The following is a 25,076-nucleotide window of genomic DNA, read 5'->3' as shown; positions in this document are numbered from 1 at the left end:
TAAATATATTAGCATGTTTAAGATCAATATTCAACATCAAGAATTACACAAGTAACTATTTTTTTCAGTTTATTAATATTTGTTATTACATGGTGATGATCTGATATTGACACTGAGATCATTCTTTTGAGACATGAACACAAATGCTTCTTCTTTAGAAATGTATTGACAGTAAAGAATTTTTGACACCTATATACATCTGCTGTTGTTTATATCACCGGTAGGTCTACATCCCTAAACGTCTTCCGTCCATTCATAACCATTCTGCATGGTTATAGAAATGCCCTTCTCTGTTTCCAAATAATCGCACAGCTCCTCTCTAGTTTCCAATATGTTCACATAAAAAGGACTTCCATTCACGTGATGACCTGACCACCGGACACTAACGTCATACTGACCAGGCTCGGATGGGTCATATCGACACAGGATAGTGCGGTCATTTTGTCGTTCACGCTCCATATCCACCTTAAATGCTCCTGTGATGAAATAGATTGAAAAGCCACAATAACCATGTGTTACTTTTGTAAATCACCCGTGTGCATGTAGAAAAATATTTCCAAATATCAATTTAATTGCACCTAGATATGAATTTCGTTAATGGTACAAAATAAAATATGGGAGCGAAATTTTGCATAAGGTTAGTATCTTCAGCACTCGTTACTGATACAAACAGACAAAAGAATGGACGTATAGAAGTAAAGCCAAGGCATATATTTGATGTCACTCTGTCCATACGGAGTTAAATAGATTATATTTATATCAGTATCCCCCACCATATATATTACCTCTAGGGCCCCTGATCCGCACCGAAAGTTGTCCTGCGCCAGCCCCGTATGTTTCCACAAGGAATTTGCTCTCGAATGATTGAATCAAGCCGTCTTGTATACCTGGGCCATAGACACGGACTTTCCGAGGGTCAGGAGGCTCTCCAACCGGAATGGTGAACGGACTCCCTGCGATAATTACCAACGTGTGAAATCAGCAACGGATATTCTTGTTTCATTATGTACTTGGTCATGATATCAGTCAAACAAGACATTAAAGGTTTCAGTTTAACGGACGACAATTATCAAACTTGACCTGTAACAGTAGTTTAGATCGTTTACCGATTTATATTCGGATATATGGTTTGAAAACTGTAGGCGCAATCATAACTTTGCTTTACCTGGAGCATGCTCTCCATCAAATTTCACTGAAAGACTGTGTCTGCAGGCTTCTGTTGGGAAAAGTCGCAAGGTATAGATACCATTCTGCTGGTCCAAGATGTCACAGCGTGTTGGCTGCAACAATCCGTTCATATCCGCAACTACTTCACCTACGTAAAGGTAATAAGTTTTTGTTATGCATGGACTATGTAAGGATGATGGATTACACGTATTGATCACGAAACAGATGGAAAAGGAGGCAAAGTTATAGCAATACTTCCTGAGAAGAATATTCTGTAAGGTTGATAGAGCTACAGGTAAACGTTTCGAAGTTAAGAACCTTCTCCATAAATCCAAACCCAAGTACTGTTTTTTTCATATGGAATTATCAATTATATATACAGCATATGGTAATGGTGATCATCAAGGATTATCATTCTCGACTCCTGTGAACTATAATGTAACAAAATAAAATATTTCAACACATTTAATCCATGGCCATGGTCGCACATACGAATGAAGTCTGCCTTAAGAGTAATTCACGTAAGAAATGAGCAATTCCCAATTCCTAGATTGACAGTTATTATTATGGCTGGTGTCGTCGACTAAGTGGAAAACGCAGACTCTTTTGCAACACCTAGTCTTATTTTCCTAGTACATTTATCTCCGTATACCACTATCGTTCATCCTTAATCTGTGATCATTTCATCGATTTTAAATTTGTATCAACTTTTGCTGACAAGCCTGTATTTTTTTATTATTATTTTCAAATATATGCGTTGATCTCAGTAAAGATCCGATAAAATGTCTTCCTTACCATATCCAGCAGCTGTTGTATCTACTATAACCCGCAGTTCCTGACCAACAAATCCACCCTTGAGTCCACGACCTAGGACTTTGACCTTACCCTCGGCACCCCTGTGGGACACAGATATCTTGTAAGGCACATCAAACAGTTTCGTTCCGGACCAGTAGATGTACATCAAGTAAGCTCCTGGGGACGGGGCAGTGTAGTGACATTGATAGCGGTCATACTTCAGTGCTTTCATGTCCACTATAGGTCTGGATTTAAGCCCCTGTAGTTCAACCCGTGGCACACCTGTTTCGACATATGTAAAGTTATCTTTGACAACAAACCCAGCAACATTGCTTGATTGATAACAGTAATATCGAATGTAATCTGATTTAATTTGCACAGACAGCTCGAAATCTGATTTTCGTCCTTTAAAATCAACTATATCTGTCCGTCATATCAAATATAAAACATGCACTTAATTCACGTGAACCGTAACATGTAACGGATGACATGATGTAGCCGAGTAGAAGTTAAATACACATATCTGTATGATTGAGCAAAAGACACACAAACGTACACCATCCCTAAATAAAAAACTTGGAATAAGATACAGTAGCGCCAGACAATCAATCACACTACATCATGCAGCTATTTCATCCATTCAGGATTGGTCAGTGACGCCCAAAGTCCAAAAGTTATGGGATATTGTATCGCTCATCCTAAATCCTATTTCATAAAACTTACTTCAATTGCAGTTTTACTAGATAATAACAAAACAATCGCGCATCGTTACCTCAAATCATGAATTAAAAACATAATAAATTGAAATGAAAGTAATGATCATACCTGGACCAGCAAGCTTTCCATCTATTCTAAACTCCATCCGAACTCCAGCACGAGCTTCCTTGATTCCTTTTCCTGTAACCTTGACCTTAGTGTGGTCAATGGGAAGTATGGGTCCCGGACAATACGAGAGAATTGGAGATGAGTCCAAGGGAACGTTTGACCAGTAAAGGTGAATGTAGTGATCACCTGAAGAACACATGGAGTTTGACAGATTTTTTACAATGAGGACGTTGCTATGAACGTACTAACGAAACTGTAACTCGAACTTATAATCTACTACTTATAATCTACTACACTGTGTAGGGAAACTATGAACCAGCAAAAACAGAACTACCGAAACGTTATAATTACTGAGTGAGGATGGGGTTGAAATTATCTACACGTGGCTATATCAAAATGCACAGAAATCAACGATGCTTGGCGTATTGAAAAAATATGCATGAAATGGTGTGATACCTAATCGTTCCCAAACTATCAGTTAACGGAATGTCACAGTGTACAAAAAGCCGTCACACTTTCCATGTAAACTATCGTCACCAGAACATTGCTGGTAAACATAGCAAACATCCAGGGCCGTATTATTCTCTTTCTTGTTTAAAAAAAGATGAATGCTTCCAATTTCCATGTGAACCTGCCAGTTATTTGTTTTATCAAGATTTCCATGTTATTGTGAACCAGTTGGTATTTCCAAATCAACGATAGTCATAGTCGTTAATAAGATATATCTTAGATAATAGTGTTCCTACCACGTGTTTAAAAAAGCTTGTAAAATAAATGTTTGTTTACTACACTAATACTTTTAAAAGTTGATTACAACCAATCTTACAGCTGTGTGGCTACCAAACGTTACACGATGTGAGCACGATAGGTAAACTGGACGGAATAAGCTATCGTACATTTGATAATCTCGCACAGTGATTCTACTGTGGTCAATATATATTTAGGAATTACTTATAGATAAATGTGTGACAGGTTTCTTTATTTCATTAATATATATGTGAGAACAGCTAAGAAAACTGATTGAATAGTTATATACACTCGTAATTTAAAGTGTTTTGATAATAAAGTGTCAAACGATGTGCGTTGTGACTTACAACAGCTGTACCATACTGGCAAACCCTGGTCGGATCACCACACGCACACTTACCTTCCTCTTTTGCTTTGAAGCTAACCGCTACTTCGTCCGTATCTGGCTGATCCAGCGTCACAGGTAACTTGCCACTAGGAGCCAGCACCTCGGCATTGAATGATCCTGACCAGGTATAACAATGACATATTAACACGCATAAAGAAACATTAAGTTAAATGTCGGAAAAATATATAAATCAAATACAGGTAATTTCAGGTAGAATAAGCAGACATTCTCGACTAGATGTTTTTGCTATGAAACGTAATTTCGCCATTCAACAGAATTGCAAATGACAGTGAACAGATTCGATAAAACAGAGTTTTCAGTTAAAAATAGGATGTCTGGCTTGTGAAGACAACCAAATACTGAATCCTTTTTCAGCTTCTGCAGAATATCACTGAGATATGCGAGTTGATATCTAGAATGAAAAACAATCTCGACATCAGTTTTTTATTAAGAGGAAGATTTTTTTAATATTAGGAAAGAAAGATTCAGAACACGTCATGGTTTCCCCTAATACTGGATTGCCACAAAACTGATTTCCCCTAATACTGGATTGCCACAACACTGATTTCCCCTAATACTGGATTGCCACAAAACTGATTTCCCCTAATACTGGATTGCCACAACACTGATTTCCCCTAATATTGGATTGCCACAACACTGATTTCCCCCTAATACTGGATTGCCACAAACTGATTTCCCCTAATACTGGATTTCCACAAAACTGATTTCTCCTAATACTGGAAAGCCACAACACTGATTTCCCCTAATACTGGATTGCCACAAAACTAGCTAATTGCAAATAAATTAGAATAAGGTTTTGCTATTGCTCCGCTCAATATCAAGTCAATTTCCCCCAAGTATATGTCAAAGACGGCATATATATTATTTAAAGGCACAATAATGCATCTTTCATCAGAGCCACGACTTGAAGCCGGAAAATGTAAGTTTCGCTTTCTGTTGCACCCTGGCATTGTTTTCCATCACTGTTTCGGATCATATTGACCAGCTTTTTTGTGCTTTTGTAAACGTACCTGGACCAGCTTCACTGATGTCAAAGTGTAGGACAGTATCAGTCCCGCAAACCAACGCTAAGTAGTCATTCTCATCTTTATCACCACTCAAATCATCCTTCAGTCTCACCTTTGACCTATCTGTAATTTTGGCCTTAAATGGACTTCCTGCAGCAATAGAATTAACAAAAGTTGTAATCAATACGAACAAGTGAATAACACCTTACATATGTAGAATCACATAGATACATGATGCATGGTACAATTATTTCGTTCTTTTAAGACATGAAAGTTTCAGGAGAAAGACCATTGACCTGTGGACAATACCTGGCGACTGCCCCAAATAGGTCTCGGACCCGCGACCCAGAGGTGACCATTGCGTCTACTACAGATGTTAAGGGCTTAATTTACAAAAAACTCGGGACGACTGAGGAAAAATAAAATTTTGAGATAAGGCTAAACACCAGATTTGGAGATTCCCTAACCTCAAATGCCAATATCTTTCATAATTTTCGATAACGAATCATTTGATCGTCAATTTCGTGTGTACTTTCTAAACCCTACTATTTTTCAGATGATTCTAAACGTGGCATGCAGAGTATCTGCCGTAGATTATACTACATACAACTTTTAAGAATCTACAGTAATGTTTTAAGTCGGAAGTGACGAAATAACACGAGACACTAGCAAATTAAATATACGCCGAAACCAATGTAGAAGCAGTATTAAAGGAATTTTGGTATGCTCTGTGAAAAAATAGCAAGAAATGACAACCTGTCGATGTAATCATAATTCAAAATTGGATTCAATTAAACAAGGACATTATATGAACATCATATAATATAACTGTATAAATGTGTTTTGAAAAAAATATTTCTTCGTTTTACAATCGAAAAATTAATCAACATCATTTTTTAATGTAAGCAATTACTATTCTAGGTATTAAGAATATATTTACTGGAAACTCACTCCTGTATGTCAAAACTGTGAAATGATGTACACCATAGCACGATAGAATAGACCATTGTTTTATTGAAGTACTTACCAGGGACACACATGTCATTCCAAATTACTGTTATGGTATAGACTCCCGTCTGTAGAGGTGTATACGTAAACTGATGTGCCGTAGATCCAACTTCTTCCCATCGTGTGTTCACCTCGATATCTCCCACTGAAATGTCAACACAGCTATATACGTTGTCTTGGAGATAGCTCATACGACATCAAATGTCTTACATGAGCTCCATATGCATTGGGAACAAAGTTGGGAGAAAAAAAACAAGAAAATACAAAAATATCATACTACAAACTCAATTCCATAAAACTAGGGCAAATATAAACAAAAGATTACATGCATTCTCCTAAAATGTACAAGGAGAATAAAACCATTTGTTCCGGAAGAGTAAGCGTCCCCTGTTTCATTGATGACATCAGCCATGTAAATATATGTCAATCCACGTGAATATTATCACTTTCCTTATTGAGAGCAAGGTATACAACAACGGAACCAATAGGCAAACTAACGGGGATTTTTTAAATAAGAAATTGGCGACAAAATTCACTGAAACGGAACGCAATTTCGGGAGTGTGTGATAAGATAAATTTTTGAAGAAGAATGATTGAAACAAAGATTACTTACCTTTAACGATGACTACTATGTTTCCTCCAAGATCGCCAGTGTTCACGATAAATCTGGACTCCTTCCCACACAGGCCACGCACGATTCCTTCACCGGTCACCGTAATCTGACCAGGGTCCACCACATCCACCAACTTTGGACATCCTGTATGTTAATTAATCAAATTTCGTCCTCAACATGGCATTCTAGAAATAAATTTTCCGAAAATGGATTCGATTTTTATATAGAGGATATTTATTAGTGCATTAAGTAAGAATATATCTCATAAGTAATATTTTGATATCTTTCCCGAGTGCGCAGCACGAGCGAACGACGCAGAAAATGTGACATACGAGTGAAATATATTTGTTATTACTGAAGACACTATTAAACCATTCATCACAAACAAGATAGCCAAATTACTGGCATATTTAGAACAGATATACAATTAGGAAGCTGACTAGGCTTTTTTAGGACACTACTCACTCATTAGAAATTCACAGTATGCAACAAAATATAGTCCTTTTCTTTTAATATTAGAAATATGCTAACACAGAAATAGATTTCATTGTAAATTTATTTTCGTAATTACATAGAAAATTTTACATCTTTATGTCAGTAAGAGACGTTTAAAGACAGTTAAACATGTGCCAAGTTACTACGCGGCTGTAAATATAGCAACAACCTTCAATTGTCACTGTTGATGACACGAACATCCTTGCAATGTCTTACATGTTAGCTCCACATTCAAGGCGTTCGGTTACGTATTGATCTGTAATACTTTGTGTTGCATTGGTTGCCAACTTCCATGGAGATGAACGTTTATCATGGGATTTGTCAGTTTTATCAGATGATTTGTGTTCTCTCTTTTCATGGCATACCACTTTATCAATGAAATATTTCTTTATATTATTCTCGCAAAAATGCAATAACTACTTACTTAAATCTTACTTCTGATGGACAACAATTTCGAAAGATACGGTGTGTGCAAAAAACTCTTGCAGATACGAAAAGTATGTAGCGTATGTTTTTATATCATGGTCATAACGACGTTGAGAAGCTTCTGAGTGTTTACAACTCTTGATTGACAGAAACAGTATATGATGATTCCAACGCGAAAGGAGGTTTGATGACAGTAAATACTGTTTTGTTGTTCAATAATGTCCTTATTTCGAAGAGTATACATTTTGAGGTTTTAGTGCCGTTTTGATTCCAATAGTTTTGACATGTCTTTCATGTTTGCTGCCTATGTTAAAAGATATGTAATATTGATCGGAAACAGCTATATACATGTAAACAGATAAAGGCACAAACACACCTGAATTGATGATAGGAATATATCAATATAGATTCATCAGTATTACCTGTAATAATAGTGCCATTGAAAGCAGCCTTCAGAAAAAAGGATCCTGGACATGTCGGGACGAACGAAATGGACCAATTTCCGTCGTCCTGCTTGGACACGTGACAAGGAGTTGATTTACCAATATGTGTTACCTCCGCTGTAACGTTACCTGTTCCGGCTTTGGTTACATCAACTTTACAGAACGATTACATCAATATTAAGTGAAATGATTTATGTGAAAGTCTTGAAACAATTAAACAAAATATATTCATATCTATTCACATGCAAAATATGCAAAACATATTGATATTACGTCTGAAAAATGCATATACCAACTTCGTTTCTATATTGTTTCTACCATTCAGAGATATCATGGTCGACAGGTACCGATCCAACCACACTATAAAACAAAGTTATCCAACAAGCAGTAACTAATAATACATGCTGACCGCCATTTCACTCACCATGGCATGCCACTACTTCGTCAACCACACCCCTTCCTTGCACAGAAAACCAGGCTTTTTGGGGATCAAATGTATCAAAGTTAACCGGTGAGTTTGGAATTTCCTCTCCGTCCATATAGGCTCGAACAACCCACATACCTAAAATGAATTTATAGACATATTTCAAACTTGTCTCGATTTGGGGCGTATAAGGATATTTTTAAACTTCGCAAAATGTCAAACTTCATTGATGACATTTCTGTATATACTTTTCATAAGACTAACAAACCTTTCTCAGATGACATTTCTGTACGATAAGACTAACAAACCTTTATCCTCTCTCAGATGACATTTCTGTACGATAAGACTAACAAACCTTTCTCAGATGACATTTCTGTACGATAAGACTAACAAACCTTTATCCAAACCTCAGATGACATTTCTGTACGATAAGACTAACAAACCTTTATCCTCTCTCAGATGACATTTCTGTACGGTAAGACTAACAAACCTTTCTTTCTCAGATGACATTTCTGTACGATAAGACTAACAAACCTTTATCTCTCAGATTCTCAGATGACATTTCTGTACATTAAAGACTAACAAACCTTCTCTCAGATGACATTTCTGTACGATAAGACTAACAAACCTTTATCCTCTCTCAGATGACATTTCTGTACGATAAGACTAACAAACCTTTATCCTCTCTCAGATGACATTTCTGTACGATAAGACTAACAAACCTTTATCCTCTCTCAGATGACATTTCTGTACGATAAGACTAACAAACCTTTATCCTCTCTCAGATGACATTTCTGTACGATAAGACTAACAAACCTTTCTCAGATGACATTTCTGTACGATAAGACTAACAAACCTCTCTCAGATGACATTTCTGTACGATAAGACTAACAAACCTTTATCCTCTCTCAGATGACATTTCTGTACGATAAGACTAACAAACCTTTCTCAGATGACATTTCTGTACGATAAGACTAACAAACCTTTCTCAGATGACATTTCTGTACGATAATACTAACAAACCTTTATCCTCTCTCAGATGACATTTCTGTACGATAAGACTAACAAACCTTTCTCAGATGACATTTCTGTACGATAAGACTAACACTCTCTCAGATGACATTTCTGTACGATAAGACTAACAAACCTTTATCCTCTCTCAGATGACATTTCTGTACGATAAGACTAACAAACCTTTCTCAGATGACATTTCTGTACGATAAGACTAACAAACCTTTATCCTCTCTCAGATGACATTTCTGTACGATAAGACTAACAAACCTCTCTCAGATGACATTTCTGTACGATAAGACTAACAAACCTCTCTCAGATGACATTTCTGTACGATAAGACTAACAAACCTCTCTCAGATGACATTTCTGTACGATAAGATAACAAACCTTTCTCTCTCAGATGACATTTCTGTACGATAGGACTAACAAACCTTTATCCTTTCTCAGATGACATTTCTGTACGATAATACTAACAAACCTTTATCCTCTCTCAGATGACATTTCTGTACGATAAGACTAACAAACCTTTCTCAGATGACATTTCTGTACGATAAGACTAACAAACCTTTATCCTCTCTCAGATGACATTTCTGTACGATAGGACTAACAAACCTTTATCCTCTCTCAGATGACATTTCTGTACGATAAGACTAACAAACCTTTCTCAGATGACATTTCTGTACGATAAGACTAACAAACCTCTCTCAGATGACATTTCTGTACGATAAGACTAACAAACCTCTCTCAGATGACATTTCTGTACGATAAGACTAACAAACCTTTCTCAGATGACATTTCTGTACGATAAGACTAACAAACCTTTCTCAGATGACATTTCTGTACGATAAGACTAACAAACCTTTCTCAGATGACATTTCTGTACGATAAGACTAACAAACCTTTCTCAGATGACATTTCTGTACGATAAGACTAACAAACCTTTATCCTCTCTCAGATGACATTTCTGTACGATAAGACTAACAAACCTTTATCCTCTCTCAGATGACATTTCTGTACGATAAGACTAACAAACCTTTATCCTCTCTCAGATGACATTTCTGTACGATAAGACTAACAAACCTTTCTCAGATGACATTTCTGTACGATAAGACTAACAAACCTCTCTCAGATGACATTTCTGTACGATAAGACTAACAAACCTTTCTCAGATGACATTTCTGTACGATAAGACTAACAAACCTTTATCCTCTCTCAGATGACATTTCTGTACGATAAGACTAACAAACCTTTATCCTCTCTCAGATGACATTTCTGTACGATAGGACTAACAAACCTTTATCCTCTCTCAGATGACATTTCTGTACGATAAGACTAACAAACCTTTATCCTCTCTCAGATGACATTTCTGTACGATAAGACTAACAAACCTTTCTCAGATGACATTTCTGTACGATAAGACTAACAAACCTTTCTCAGATGACATTTCTGTACGATAAGACTAACAAACCTTTATCCTCTCTCAGAAACCTGACATTTCTGTACGATAAGACTAACAAACCTTTATCTCTCTCTCAGATTTTCTGTACGATAAGACTAACAAACCTTTCTCAGATGACATTTCTGTACGATAAGACTAACAAACCTTTCTCAGATGACATTTCTGTACGATAAGACTAACAAACCTCTCTCAGATGACATTTCTGTACGATAAGACTAACAAACCTTTATCCTCTCTCAGATGACATTTCTGTACGATAAGACTAACAAACCTTTATGACATTTCCTCCTCTCAGATGACATTTCTGTACGATAAGACTAACAAACCTTTCTCAGATGACAATGTCTGTACGATAAGACTAACAAACCTTTAACCTCTCTCAGATGACATTTCTGTACGATAAGACTAACAAACCTTTATCCTCTCTCAACATTTCTGTAAACCTTTCTGATGACATTTCTGTACGATAAGACTAACAAACCTTTATCCTCTCTCAGATGACATTTCTGTACGATAAGACTAACAAACCTTTATCCTCTCTCAGATGACATTTCTGTACGATAAGACTAACAAACCTTTATCCTCTCTCAGATGACATTTCTGTACGATAAGACTAACAAACCTTTCTCCACTCTCAGATGACATTTCTGTACGATAAGACTAACAAACCTTTCTCAGATTTCTGACATTCTCTGACATTTCTGTACGATAAGACTAACAAACCTCTCTCAGATGACATTTCTGTACGATAAGACTAACAAACCTTTATCCTCTCTCAGATGACATTTCTGTACGATAAGACTAACAAACCTTTATCCTCTCTCAGATGACATTTCTGTACGATAAGACTAACAAACCTTTATCCTCTCTCAGATGACATTTCTGTACGATAGGACTAACAAACCTTTATCCTCTCTCAGATGACATTTCTGTACGATAAGACTAACAAACCTCTCTCAGATGACATTTCTGTACGATAAGACTAACAAACCTTTCTCAGATGACATTTCTGTACGATAGGACTAACAAACCTTTATCCTCTCTCAGATGACATTTCTGTACGATAAGACTAACAAACCTTTCTCAGATGACATTTCTGTTTCTGTACGATAAGACTAACAAACCTTTCTCAGATGACATTTCTGTACGATAAGACTAACAAACCTTTATCCTCTCTCAGATGACATTTCTGTACGATAAGACTAACAAACCTTTCTCAGATGACATTTCTGTACGATAAGACTAACAAACCTTTCTCAGATGACATTTCTGTACGATAAGACTAACAAACCTCTCTCAGATGACATTTCTGTACGATAGGACTAACAAACCTTTATCCTCTCTCAGATCACATTTCTGTACGATAGGACTAACAAACCTTTATCCTCTCTCCGATCACATTTCTGTACGATAAGACTAACAAACCTTTATCCTCTCTCAGATGACATTTCTGTACGATAAGACTAACAAACCTTTATCCTCTCTCAGATGACATTTCTGTACGATAAGACTAACAAACCTTTCTCAGATGACATTTCTGTACGATAAGACTAACAAACCTCTCTCAGATGACATTTCTGTACGATAAGACTAACAAACCTATCTCAGATGACATTTCTGTACGACAAGACTAACAAACCTTTCTCAGATGACATTTCTGTACGATAAGACTAACAAACCTTTCTCAGATGACATTTCTGTACGATAATACTAACTGTACGATAAGACTAACAAACCTTTCTCAGATGACATTTCTGTACGATAAGACTAACAAACCTCTCTCAGATCACATTTCTGTACGATAAGACTAACAAACCTTTCTCAGATGACATTTCTGTACGATAAGACTAACAAACCTTTCTCAGATGACATTTCTGTACGATAAGACTAACAAACCTTTCAGATGACTCTGTACGATAAGATAACATTTCATTTCTGTACGATAAGACTAACAAACCTTTCTCTCTCAGATGACATTTCTGTACGATAACGACTAACAAACCTTTATCTCTCTCAGATGACATTTCTGTACGATAAGACTAACAAACCTCTCTGACATTTCTGTACGATAAGACTAACACCTTTTGACATTTCTGTACGATAAGACTAACAAACCTTTAATCATATGACATTTCTATAATCTGATACATTTCTGTACGATAAGACTAACAAACCTTTACTTTCTGTACGATAAGACTAACAAACCTTTCCTCTCTCTATAATCTCTTTAGTACCCTGTACCTGGTACACGATACATACAGCTTTCCGTATCTGCTATAATCTCTTTAGTACCCTGTACCTGGTACACGATACATACAGCTTCCTGTATCTGCTATAATCTGTTTAGTACCCTGTACCTGGTACACGATACATACAGCTTTCTGTATCTGCTATAATCTATTTAGTACCCTGTACCTGGTACACGATACATACAGCTTTCTGTATCTGCTATAATCTATTTAGTACCCTGTACCTGGTACACGATACACACAGCTTCCCGTATCTGCTATAATCTGTTTAGTACCCTGTACCTGGTACACGATACACACAGCTTCCCGTATCTGCTATAATCTGATACTCGCCAGCCTCCCGTGGTGTAAATTTACAGTTTGCATGTTGTTTCCGCCACTGAATATCTGCATCTATCCGGCTCCGTGGACCCTTTACCTCGGCCTTGACCTTTTCAGTCTTAACCCCGCGGTCCATAACGTCAATACTGAATGATGCCTGCATAAACAATACATAACACTGCACAAACCGGAAATGAAGCAACAGTGACACCGCGCGGTGTTGTTGTGCTTTGGCACAGTTTTTATTAAACAGGAGATCGCTCTTATTGTACAATAAGTCAGTTCCCATGCCATGTAACAATTTTTTGTTAGGTTACATGACTAAGCAGCATATGAGTTTTGTTTTCCAGGCTGTTTTGTGCTTCAGTTTATGAGTTGTATATTTCAGCTTGTGAATTTGGTGTTTCAGTCTGTAAGATTAATATTTCGGTGTTTCAGATTGTGAGTTTTGTGTTTCAGAACTAATAAGAAAATCTTGTTTTGGGTTTAACTTCTCAATTCCCGGAAGGCCAGATCCTCCTTGTATTCATGACTGAGTTTCCTTGACTCAAATATGTCCTAGATCAACAAAGCCACAGTATTCATAACATCAAACCTCTATTTCCTCTGTTGGGCCACCATTGCGCTGCCCAAAAGGAAGTAGAAGATCCATTTATACAAATTTGACTTAACATGCCCAGTACCAAATTTAATGAAACTATTTTAGTAAAAAAACAGCCATTGTGAACAAATGAAGATTTTAAGGGAAAAAGTTGTCGGACGAATAACGCTGGCAGAGACGCCAAGCTAAAACCACAGTTCTTTTATCAAAAAAATAATTCTGAAACATTCAACTCACAATAAGCGACACGGACGAAACAGCTTTAAGATGCAGTTTAATTCACTTTTTGGTCTGCTGATTATAATTAATATTATATATCTTTATTGTGGGCGCTGTTTGCTGGTGTCTTGTACAAACATTGATGTTCATGTTAGACTTTATACAAACATTTATGTCAGACTTTATACAAACATTGATGTTAGACTTTATACAAACATTGATGGTAGACTTTATACAAACATTGACGTTATTCTTCTAGTCTCCAACATGTACATTCACGGAATCTGTATGCCATATTTATCTTACTTATGATAGTTTTTTTTTTATTCAATTAAATTTATTGAATTATGATATACACGCACCAACCTATTTGACTTTTGATGCTCATTTCGACCAATTAGCTGTTTCATTCAGTTGAGTCTAATTGTTAGTTGATTATTTTACAATTATTTTTTTTAAAGATTGGAGGTTTTAGCTGGGTGTCTCTGCCATCATTTGTCTTAGGCAAATGATAGAAATACAATATATGCCAATAGTCAAATATCTATTATTTTGCATGCCTTTAAACATCTTCATAATCTTCCCAACGATGATAGATATAACACTACCAAGCTATCTGTTACATTGTATACCGAAATCAAAATATGTCAGCCTACGGATGACTTTGACATACCTGTATCCCTGTCCTAATGTTGTTGAAACTGGCTGTGACCTTGACCTTGTCTTTGTCACTTTTTGACGGTGTCACCCGCTGAAACCTCGCGACATATGTCATCATTGTGAGATGATCAAGACTAGGATCAGACATCTCACTTGCTTTGAGTAGAGGCTCGACACCAAGTTCTTTACCGCCATCAAGAGCTAATGTGTGAACAAGATAGGAAAATATGGCGGTTTTTTAGTCTATGGCTGTAACGCAGATGCATCTTTACGCACTTAGTCATTATCTAAATATGTATTTCCAGGTATTATGTGTAAAAGCGTCATAGCTGTGCTGTTCACAGTCACATCTAGCAAGCAATTTTTTTTAAAAACTTTGAACAATACCAACATGTCAACATAAACATAATCCAAACTCGAATTCAACAAAAGTAGTGCAAAACATGAACCAAAGAAATATTCACATAGAGATTCCCGGAAAAGAACAGGAATAATAAGACCAGGTGTTCCGGAAGAGTAAGAGTAAAAGGTACAGTAACAAAAATGGGCCCACCATTATTTACGAAAGTATGTTAGTTGTATTGCCATTTTCTGAATTACATCTTTCAGACTTTTTGAAATCAAAACACTATTGAAAGCCTATTTATAATTTCAAAAATTCCCTTGTTCTTTAAATATCACTGACGGTTATTGATCACGAACGAGTCCTGTTATTGATCACGAACAAGTCTTGTTATTGATCACGAACGAGTCTTGTTGGTCACGAACGAGTCTTGCTATTAATTACGAACGAGGCTTAAGTAAAGTATTGTATTGATGTTTGTGATATGATGTATATCACAATAATGCTTACCTTTCTGCCAGTTACACTCGTGGTCGCTTAGGTCAAGGTCAGGCCAGCCTTCTATAGCTCCACCCAGTGAATGGACAATGGCACAAATATGGAAACCGTTATTCCAATCGGTCTATTTCATACATAATAACGAATGATTAATTTTTCAATGTATTGAATAAAAATCAATAACAAAATAGTTTGTTTTTTACAATGTCATTCAAGAAATGTGTGCACTTTTGGCATGAAATAAACTTTAATGGCTCCAAAAGTGAAATATATTAAAGGTTTTCAACGACTGATATTTTAAGATAGTGATTGATATAGATAATGATGATAATTGTCAATCCAGTAGTCTCTATCGCTCTCCGCACTCCTGGAACATTTCTTGACAAAATCGAAGGTTCAATGTGCGACACCTTGTGGACAAGGTGAAAAGACTTTTTGATACTTTGATGTACATCAAACGAATCTCGATGTTGCATTACGGTATGAAGTTGGGCGTCACTCCTGTGTAACCTGTCTGCTATTGGTCAGTTTCTTTTTTTCTCCTGAAAACCAATCTAGACCAATCAACCTTTCAATTTTTTCATGACATGTTCCAGGGGTGCAGAGAGCGATAATGAGAGTAACCCATGGAGTATCGAGGATGGATAATAATATTCTTTACAAACTGATACTATGATATTTGAGAATCTCTACTCTTTATACAGGGATAATACAACAATTTAAACCCTTTAAATAGGTAAATATTCTTTCAAAATACTGCAAATAGCTAATCATCTGTTTGTAAGATCAAAAATCATCCTCGAAGCTACGTCCTGCATTTTCAACAAATCATTTTATTGTTTTAAAATGAACATTATCGGTAATAAATGTTCAAAGTTCCGTGTGATGGGGACGGTGTGGATTTCTACTTCATGCATACCGTGAGGTTAGTGATGGTTGTTGTACGAAGCTGCTTACACACCCAATTTAGGGTGTCATAGTAACCAGGCGAATCCACCTTGACAAAGTAGGACAGGTAGGTCATAGCCGACAACTCGTCCAGGTCACCGCTGGCAAAGTTTTCAGGGGAGATAACCCGAGGTATGTTCAGTTTTTCCTTAGCGAGCACCATTGCACTGCGGCAATTCTCGACCCTAAAAATAAGATAATGTAATTCCTGTCATTTGTATTACAACTTACCTCGTGTTACCCATTGTTTAACATTGAAAATGAAAGCGATACGTTACTATCGATATAAGTACAAGAGATAAATATACATATATATAACAGACGTTTCTTGTGATTTGTGGGCGATCTCCAATGGTATACAGTAGAATAGTTCATATTAAGATGTGAAGCTGCGAATATTGAATATTGACATTCAGAAATCATAACGTTGTTATGAGGCATTTATCTTCCATTTAATTTGTCTATTTTCATCTTCACCTTATTACACTTGATTACATGTCGACAATTACAAGGACATATGTTTAATCCGTAATATGCCACAGTTTATAAGAAGTTGACAGAAAAATGAAACCGATGTCTATTTACTATAGTAATTTGTACTTTAACATGTCAGATTACTTAAACCATCGCGAGGTGGAAAACTATTCAAAGACACAATATTACTGCATGTTTTTATCTTATTACAAAACTTTTTTTTTTTTATCGTACTTCTTCAATGAGTCTTCAACATCTTATTGACATTGTAACCACATATAGCAAAAGCTCACTTATTTTTGCTGTGTAGTTTCCTCCAATCCGGACTCGTTCCTGGCTTCAGTCGTTCTATAAGTGCACTGAAAATTAGCAAACAACAAACTAATACATCTAATAATTTATTTCCAACTTTTCCAAAATATTTTAAGATATCAAGTCTGTCATATTTTAGTACAATGTATATGAGTAAGATTTCTTTATTTCTGAAACTCACATACATAAAGTGAAATGTGTTTAATTTGTGCCAATCTCTTGTAGTTCAGCTAACGTGACGCATTACCTCGCGATGATTACCCATTGTGATTAATGAACCGCAATCTGAAAATCAAAACCATGATTTCTTTGTGCGTTATGACGATGGACGTGTTTGATGCTTGCTAGTTTGCCTGTTGTCATTTGAGAACAAAATTGACATGGCGGGTGTTTTTGATGAAGCAGATGACGTTTGCTCTTCCGGAACACGGTCTTGTTTTCCATGTGTAAATCTTTCTTTTGTTCATATTTTGCCCTAGTTTTATTGAATCGTAGTTAGGATAATGACAACGTTCAAATGTTCAACAGAATGCTACCACTGGTTCCTGTTCAAGAGGTCTACATGCCCTTCCCATAATTCATGTCTTTTTATTACGTCGTTGTGGAATCTTTGCACACAATTTTTTTCATTTTGCGTTGTATTTTCAGGTATTGATTTTGAATGATTGTGGTATGTCACTAACTTTAAAATCTTTTGATTTGAGAAAAGTCCACAATATACTTACTGAAGTGCTATCCCATCTTCCCAATCTTTGTTGAAGTTGTTGATTTCTAGGTCTGGAATCGTCAACCTGAACCAGTCCATCATCAGCTTTTTGGGTGGGGATTTGGTTTTCCGGTTGGAAATTTGATATCGTACAATGAGGTGCCATATCAGACCAAGAATGAGTTTCACGTTACCGTTGACAACGTCTTCGTTACCTGTAAACAAGAGCGGAAAATAATTAATGATACAATAGTGAACAGAAAATAATTAGAGACACCTTGGCAGGGACGTCAGCAACATGTGTAAACCTATAGAACTAATAGGAAGCAGATTCAGAGACAATTTCCAAGGTTTACTAAATCATCTTTTCATGGGGACTTTATTTCGGTAGATTTCATGGCTACTTTTGAAGTATAAATAATTGTGTACTCGAAATGATGAATGGATGCAAATTGACCACAGTTTTACTAACAGAGTTTTTCGCGAGAAAGATGCATTAATAAAATTCAGCGCAAATGAAAATGCATTTTTATTGTAGGAGCATTAAACCTGAGTCAGTAAAAATATATGACTTTATAACATTGTTCGTAAGTCAACCATATAACTAAAATGTCAGCGTTCAGGACAGATGACAGTGACTCAGTATTCATTTATAACAGACACTGAAATACCAATCGAGGATGATTACGTAAAACTGCTTTTTATACTTTCTTTGGTTTAAACTTTTTGGCGAATATGTTAGGGCGTTAATGTAGTCGTTGAAGGGATTTTGTAACACACGTTATTTCCTTTCTCGCTGAATCACAATTCATTTATATATATATATATACACACACAAAACTATTTGCCAGTGGTTTCCTATGCATTTGAGAAGGCTTTTCGTAATTGTGACCAAACTTCAAATAAACAGAAACCTCGGGTAAAGAAAAAATAGTAAGTCACAATGAGGTAATTCGACCATCATACGTCCCTTCAACAATGTTATATATATGTATTGTAATAAACCATCCAGCTGTGTAACATCTTGTTTTTCTATTGATGTAAGTAAGTCATGTTGAATGTTATTGTCCTTATTTGTCTCCGTTGTTTAAGACTTAATAAATTGTTTTGGAAAAGAAAGAGAGTAATTTGGTCATCACTGTTCATTGCGAATAATAATGTAAATTTCTGAAAAAGAGCTATTCTAATTTAAACGCGAAGTAGTATTACCATAATTACTATCAAAATTCTCCAGATCAAACTTATATCCTTTATCAGGCGACCTAGTTTACGTGGATTAATTACCAGAACACTTCTGAAAACAAGATTATATGGGCTTCTACGGAAGGCCAATGTCATTGCATCCTAGTCAGTCTTCCATGCATATTTATATATCCTAATATGTATTGGCCATTCAGGTCTAAAAGTCTTAATTCAACCATAAGTAATATATATATATAATTTCCTTTCATAACATAACTTCTTTACCTGCACCAACATAACCTCCCATGCCCATTGCGGGAGCTGCTCCGTCAACTTTTATACACTTGCCGGAAGTTAATTTCTTTCCTTCTGTATCCAGATCATTATAAAGGTTGAATTTAGTAAACAAATGTGTGAAAATGGTAGTTTTCCGAAAGTGTTTCATGATAAACGTATTCTTTAATCAAGGCTGTAATAGTATGTCGGTATTTTCTTGTAAATTGTTCATAAGTTTATTCAAATTTCATGTATTTCTTCAATGTATTGACAGCTTGACTGTGATATCTGACAAGAAATACTGATTTCCTCACGGACGTAATACATGTTATTTCAGCAGGCTTGTCGTCTGCTTACAGTCATTATAATTTTTTGTAGGACAAGAATGTTAGAGCAAATAGATAAATAAACAAATATGTATCTTAATATATAATATATATAATCAAGTTGGTGTTATATTGTTTATAATCTAGGTCTATTTACCTTTTATCTAAATGAGATAAACGACGATAGACCTTCCCCTATGGTATCATCAGATTTTTCTGAAAACAACTGGCGCTGTATATTAGTTAAAAACTGTTCACTAGGAGTGTTTATCAGGTGCATTTAGTACCTAAGGTCAAGTGTTGTCTTACGTTGATAGCTCGCAATACTAAGAATTTAAAGCAAAAACGCAAGCTTCGATTAGCATATATGCATGATAAAAACATATGATTTCATCTTTCAGTATTTTTTTCTCTTTCTTGATAGGTCGTAACCAATATACTCTAAGGTTAAAGAGCTATAAGATAAATAGCGGTAAAAAAACCTAGTAGCTGCCAGACACTTGGTTCTGGACGCTAGGTTCTGGACACAATGCTCTGGACGCTAGGATCTGAACACTAGGTTCTTGACTCTAGGATCTGGACGCTAGTTTCCGGACGCAAGGCACTGGACTCTAGGCTCTGGATACAGATTAGGGATATAGGCAAGGGATATTGGGACACAGGCCAGGGTTACAGGGATACAGGCCAGGGTTACAGGGATACAGGCTAGGGTTACAGGTCGAGGATAAAAGAATACATTCCAGGGTTATATGACCACAGACCAGCGATACAGAGAAACCAGGCTAGGATACAGACACACCAGACCAGGGATACAGAGAAACCAGGCTAGGGTACAAACACACCAGGCCAGGGATACAGAGAAATCAGGCTAGGGTACAGACACACCAGGCCAGGGATACAGAGAAACCGGGCTAGGGTACTAACACACCAGGTCAGGGATACAGAGAAACCGGGCTAGGGTACAGACACACCAGGCCAGGGATACAGAGAAACCAGGCTAGGGTACAGACACACCAGGTCAGGGATACAGAGAAACCAGGCTAGGGTACAAACACACCAGGCAAGGGATACAGAGAAACCAGGCTAGGGTACAAACACACCAGGCAAGGGATACAGAGAAACTAGGCTAGGGTACAGACACACCAGGCCAGGGCCACCAAAATAGGACAAAGTGAGGATCGTGATGTATTATAGGATAAATGTGATATAAATTTGATGACGAGTTTTTATAGCATTGAATAGAAACGGCACGCAACAGGAAGAGACAAGCAAAGATACTAGTATATCTTCCCAATGACTCTGGACTAACTTTATCACAAGTCTATCAGCATGAATAAACTTGTCTTTGTTTCCAATCGATCTTTTTGCCACAGTAAACAAAGGTATCGCCCGTTAGTGACTTATTTACAAGCCTTCGGTATTAGATATTCAAGTGAACCTAGGCACGCATTTAATACACTTCATGTTGATTTGGTAACATTCTTCAAACACTTTGCTGCATCAAGGTTTGCATTTAGTAAATAACACATACACTGTAAATCGGCGATAATTGGGTTTTTCCTACAAGCATGACCCAGTTGCCAGTTGTAAAATTTTGGCCAATTTCTTGCTGTTAATTAGAGAAATATTGTAAAGAATGGTTATTGGGATACACAGCACACACGCTTATCAACAACGCCTTTGCCTGGAACTGATAACAAAATTTTGTCATATATCATTTTATCATGCTCGGAGATAATTTCTTGTTTGTACCCTGAATATTTATTGTGCACATAAAAAGCAAATAAAAAAAAATCGGCTTGTGTATGCAATTGTATTGTCACGTTTACGTATCGTCAGTCAAATCACGTGGTACAGATGTTCGCCTTAATGTATCGTCACGTTTACGTATCGTCAGTCAAATCACGTGGTACAGATGTTCGTCTTTATGTATCGTCACGTTTACGTATCGTCAGTCAAATCACGTGGTATAGATGTTCGTCTTTATGTATTGTCACGTTTTTTATCGCCAGTCAAATCACGTGGTATAGATATTCGTTTTTTATGTATCCTCACGTTTTTGTATCGCCAGTCAAATCACGTGGCATAGATGTATCCTCACGTTTTTGTATCGCCAGTCAAATCACGTGGTATAGATGTTCGTCTTTATGTATTGTCATGTTTTTGTATCGTCAGTCAAATCACGTGGTATAGATGTTCGTCTTTATAAAAACCCGGAAGAGGTAAAGGTCTTAAAATCAAGCAAGCGATTGATTTCATTAGCTCTTACTACGGAATTGTCAACGGAATTAATATATTTTAACTTATTAATCCTGAATATCTGCATTATTCTCTTGCTTAGATTACGATTGCTGATAAATCTTAACACCGTTTTTACCTCCGAAACCATAAACGCCTTAAATATCTGTATATTAATCGGCCACATTATATATCTGGAGTCGTTACATAACAGGAACAGCTGACAATACATCCGAGTCTCTTCATTTATGTATAACTGAATATCACCGACTCATGTGATGTGAATTTCATATCAATATAGTTTTGTTTAAAAAGTTTAAGTTGCTCAAATTTTGTTAAACTACATAAAGTGTTAAGTTAAAGTAAAATATTTCACTTTGAATCAAGAGTATGAGAAGTACCTGCCTTGTAGACTACAGTTTACATATAAGACCCAGTCAGTTGAAGTAACATTTTGTCGACACCTGTTCCACGTGACCAATTGCCTCATTAACTCACTCATGCTTAACTTTCGATTGCCTAAAGTAGGAATCGGGACCAATTTGAGCGGTGTCATATAGCTGGTACTGACGGTCTAGATTAGGAATTAACATAATTTAACAAAAACACTAATCGTAGCCACAACCCTTTAACTTTTAGCTGATAAAGGTAATGGAGACTTTGGGTTCTATTTGATGACCGGAAGTGTCTTTAAAAGTGGTTAGATATTACCCTACTGTATGGTACTAGTGTAATGACAGACCATTGTCTGATGTAAACGTATGTTTTATTTTGACGGGGGCAATCGGCTGTGTATTGCCGTGTGGTAGCACGATAAAATCAGCTTTAGTTCCGCAGTATCTCAAACAGATGTTTAGGAACAAATCCCATTTCCCAACAAATTCAAACAACCAATACATGTATTCACCTTGCTTACTTAGATGGCCGTCTTGAAGACCATAGCTGTTGATAGGAAGCTCAGCCATATAAAACCAAAACTAGACCATTCCCTTCCATCCCAAACAAAAATGTGAAAATAAATCCCCCGCAAAAAATAACGATTTTTTTACCGTCAATGTCCAGTCCATTTATAACACGTGTTTAATTGTATACAAAAGAGATTATTCGTAATATCTTAAACATACTGGATTTCATTTACCAGTCAATGACCAAGATCCAACGACTGATCCACAAGTCGTGAAGAAAAACAAAAAGTCCTGTATTAGATACATATATATCTGTGGTTCCAACAGACCCCACGACCAAAGGGGATTGATACTATCGTATAGGGACAGCTAGACAGATGTTATCATCCAGACGTGTTATGATTGGTAACCACGCAATGCCCCGGGCAGTACATATGGTCAGTAGAGATCGGAAACATTTATCGTTAGTGATGGTCATCCGGCAATAAAATTGAAATTCTAACATACAGTCCCAGTTAGAAGGTTTTGATATCAACTGACAGGTCCGTTGCTTAGATTAGGTTTTTTTTTATAAAGACAGATCCATACATGGTAAATATTTCACGGTGTCATGTTCCGTGTTACTTAGTGTTTAATGTGTTTTTCTAACTTTCTCTGTTCTAGACAGGAGAAATCAACCTGCATCATTTAGGAGATTGCTTAACACCAATAGCAAAACTTCACAAAGTGAGGTATCCAGCGGAGTTAAGAAGCATGGCTAGAAATGGTGAAAGGGGAATATTTGTATCGATGGGATTGAAACCTTAATAACTGTCCTCATCAATCTAGGAAAAACTTTGTATAGAAACAGACATACTCATCCCCGGTGTGGTAGTATGAAAGGTTTTTACTGGTCATAATGAAAATGAATTAATTTATTTTTTCAATAGCATTTTTGAGTGTATGCTCATATTACTTTCAAATCTTACAACAACAAAATTTGCATCGTAATAAAATTTCGTGATTGTTGAAATATAAATATATCGGCATAAATTCGGTATTTTCAGGATACGGGTTTCTAATATCAACCATCATCAACCCACAACGTCCAAGACAAACTCAGAATAGCAATAACACAAAAATAACGTAACATGATCAGAACAAAAGCAAATAAGCTTAGAAAATTAAATACTTGTTCCGGTAAGCGTTAATAAACTGTTCTGTTTCCGGCTGGTGGCACATAGATTCTATTTCCGGATAGTGTCATATATATTCTGTTTCCTTATTGTGTCATATAGATTCTGTTTCCGGATAGTGTCATTTAGATTCTGTTTCCGGATAATGTCGTTTAGATTCTGTTTCCGGATAATGTCATTTAGATTCTGTTTCCGGATAGTGTCATACAGGTTCTGTTTCCGGATAGTGCCATACAGATTCTGTTTCCGGATAGTGTCAGGATAGTGTCATTTAGATTCTGTTTCCGGATAGTGTCATTTATATATCATTTCCAGTTAGTGTTATACAAATATTGTTTACGGCTAGTCTCATTAAAACATTGTTTCGTACATGTGTCAAAAAGAGTTTTATCTCTTGCTAGTGTTGGGTAAACGATGTTCCCTGCACATACAGGTGTTCATATCTCCGTATATGCAGGAGCTGCAGTTATCGCGTAGTGTAACATACCTATGTTGACGAGTTTCACGTTGTCCTCCGTGATAGCGGTCAAAGCTAGTGAAACGTTTGCCAGACGCTGAATCTGACCTTGGGGTTTGCTGTACACGCGTCCGATCTTCTTCAGCTGTAGTGTCTCGACCAGGGCCACAAGGTGTACTCCATCACATAGGTCTGTCCCTAAATTAGTCAGAGAACGAGCACTGTACTGACTTAACTGTTCATTTACCCAGTTCGTAAAAGTGGATTGCTGTATCTCCACCCAGCGGTCCGAGCCCGGGGGTTGGGGATTTCCAGCATTCGTGAAACCATTAGAATATTCTGGATTTACACTCAT

At 36.6% G+C, this 25,076-nt stretch overlaps 1 protein-coding gene across 1 annotated transcript; it reads right to left on the bottom strand.

The window, feature by feature from the left end:
• Positions 1 to 209: 209 nt before the first annotated feature.
• LOC132553821 (filamin-A-like) lies at positions 210 to 25,076 on the bottom strand. Its single transcript, XM_060218100.1, has 18 exons — positions 24,752 to 25,076; positions 18,182 to 18,377; positions 17,438 to 17,503; positions 16,642 to 16,855; positions 15,735 to 15,846; positions 14,895 to 15,082; positions 13,363 to 13,558; positions 8,360 to 8,497; positions 7,915 to 8,088; positions 6,572 to 6,715; positions 5,978 to 6,103; positions 4,954 to 5,100; positions 3,935 to 4,039; positions 2,788 to 2,973; positions 1,963 to 2,244; positions 1,166 to 1,315; positions 786 to 953; positions 210 to 476 (listed from the first exon to the last, which is right to left on the bottom strand). Exons 1-18 carry the CDS (start codon positions 25,074 to 25,076, stop codon positions 235 to 237), a joined length of 3,159 nt encoding a protein of 1,052 aa, XP_060074083.1. The 3' UTR covers positions 210 to 234.

This window comes from Ylistrum balloti, unplaced genomic scaffold (assembly GCF_031769215.1).
Source record: "Ylistrum balloti isolate Yb309-2 unplaced genomic scaffold, AGI_CSIRO_Ybal_v1 Utg370358, whole genome shotgun sequence".
NCBI lineage: Eukaryota > Metazoa > Mollusca > Bivalvia > Pectinida > Pectinidae > Ylistrum > Ylistrum balloti.
This window is presented reverse-complemented; position numbering and strand designations above follow the sequence as displayed.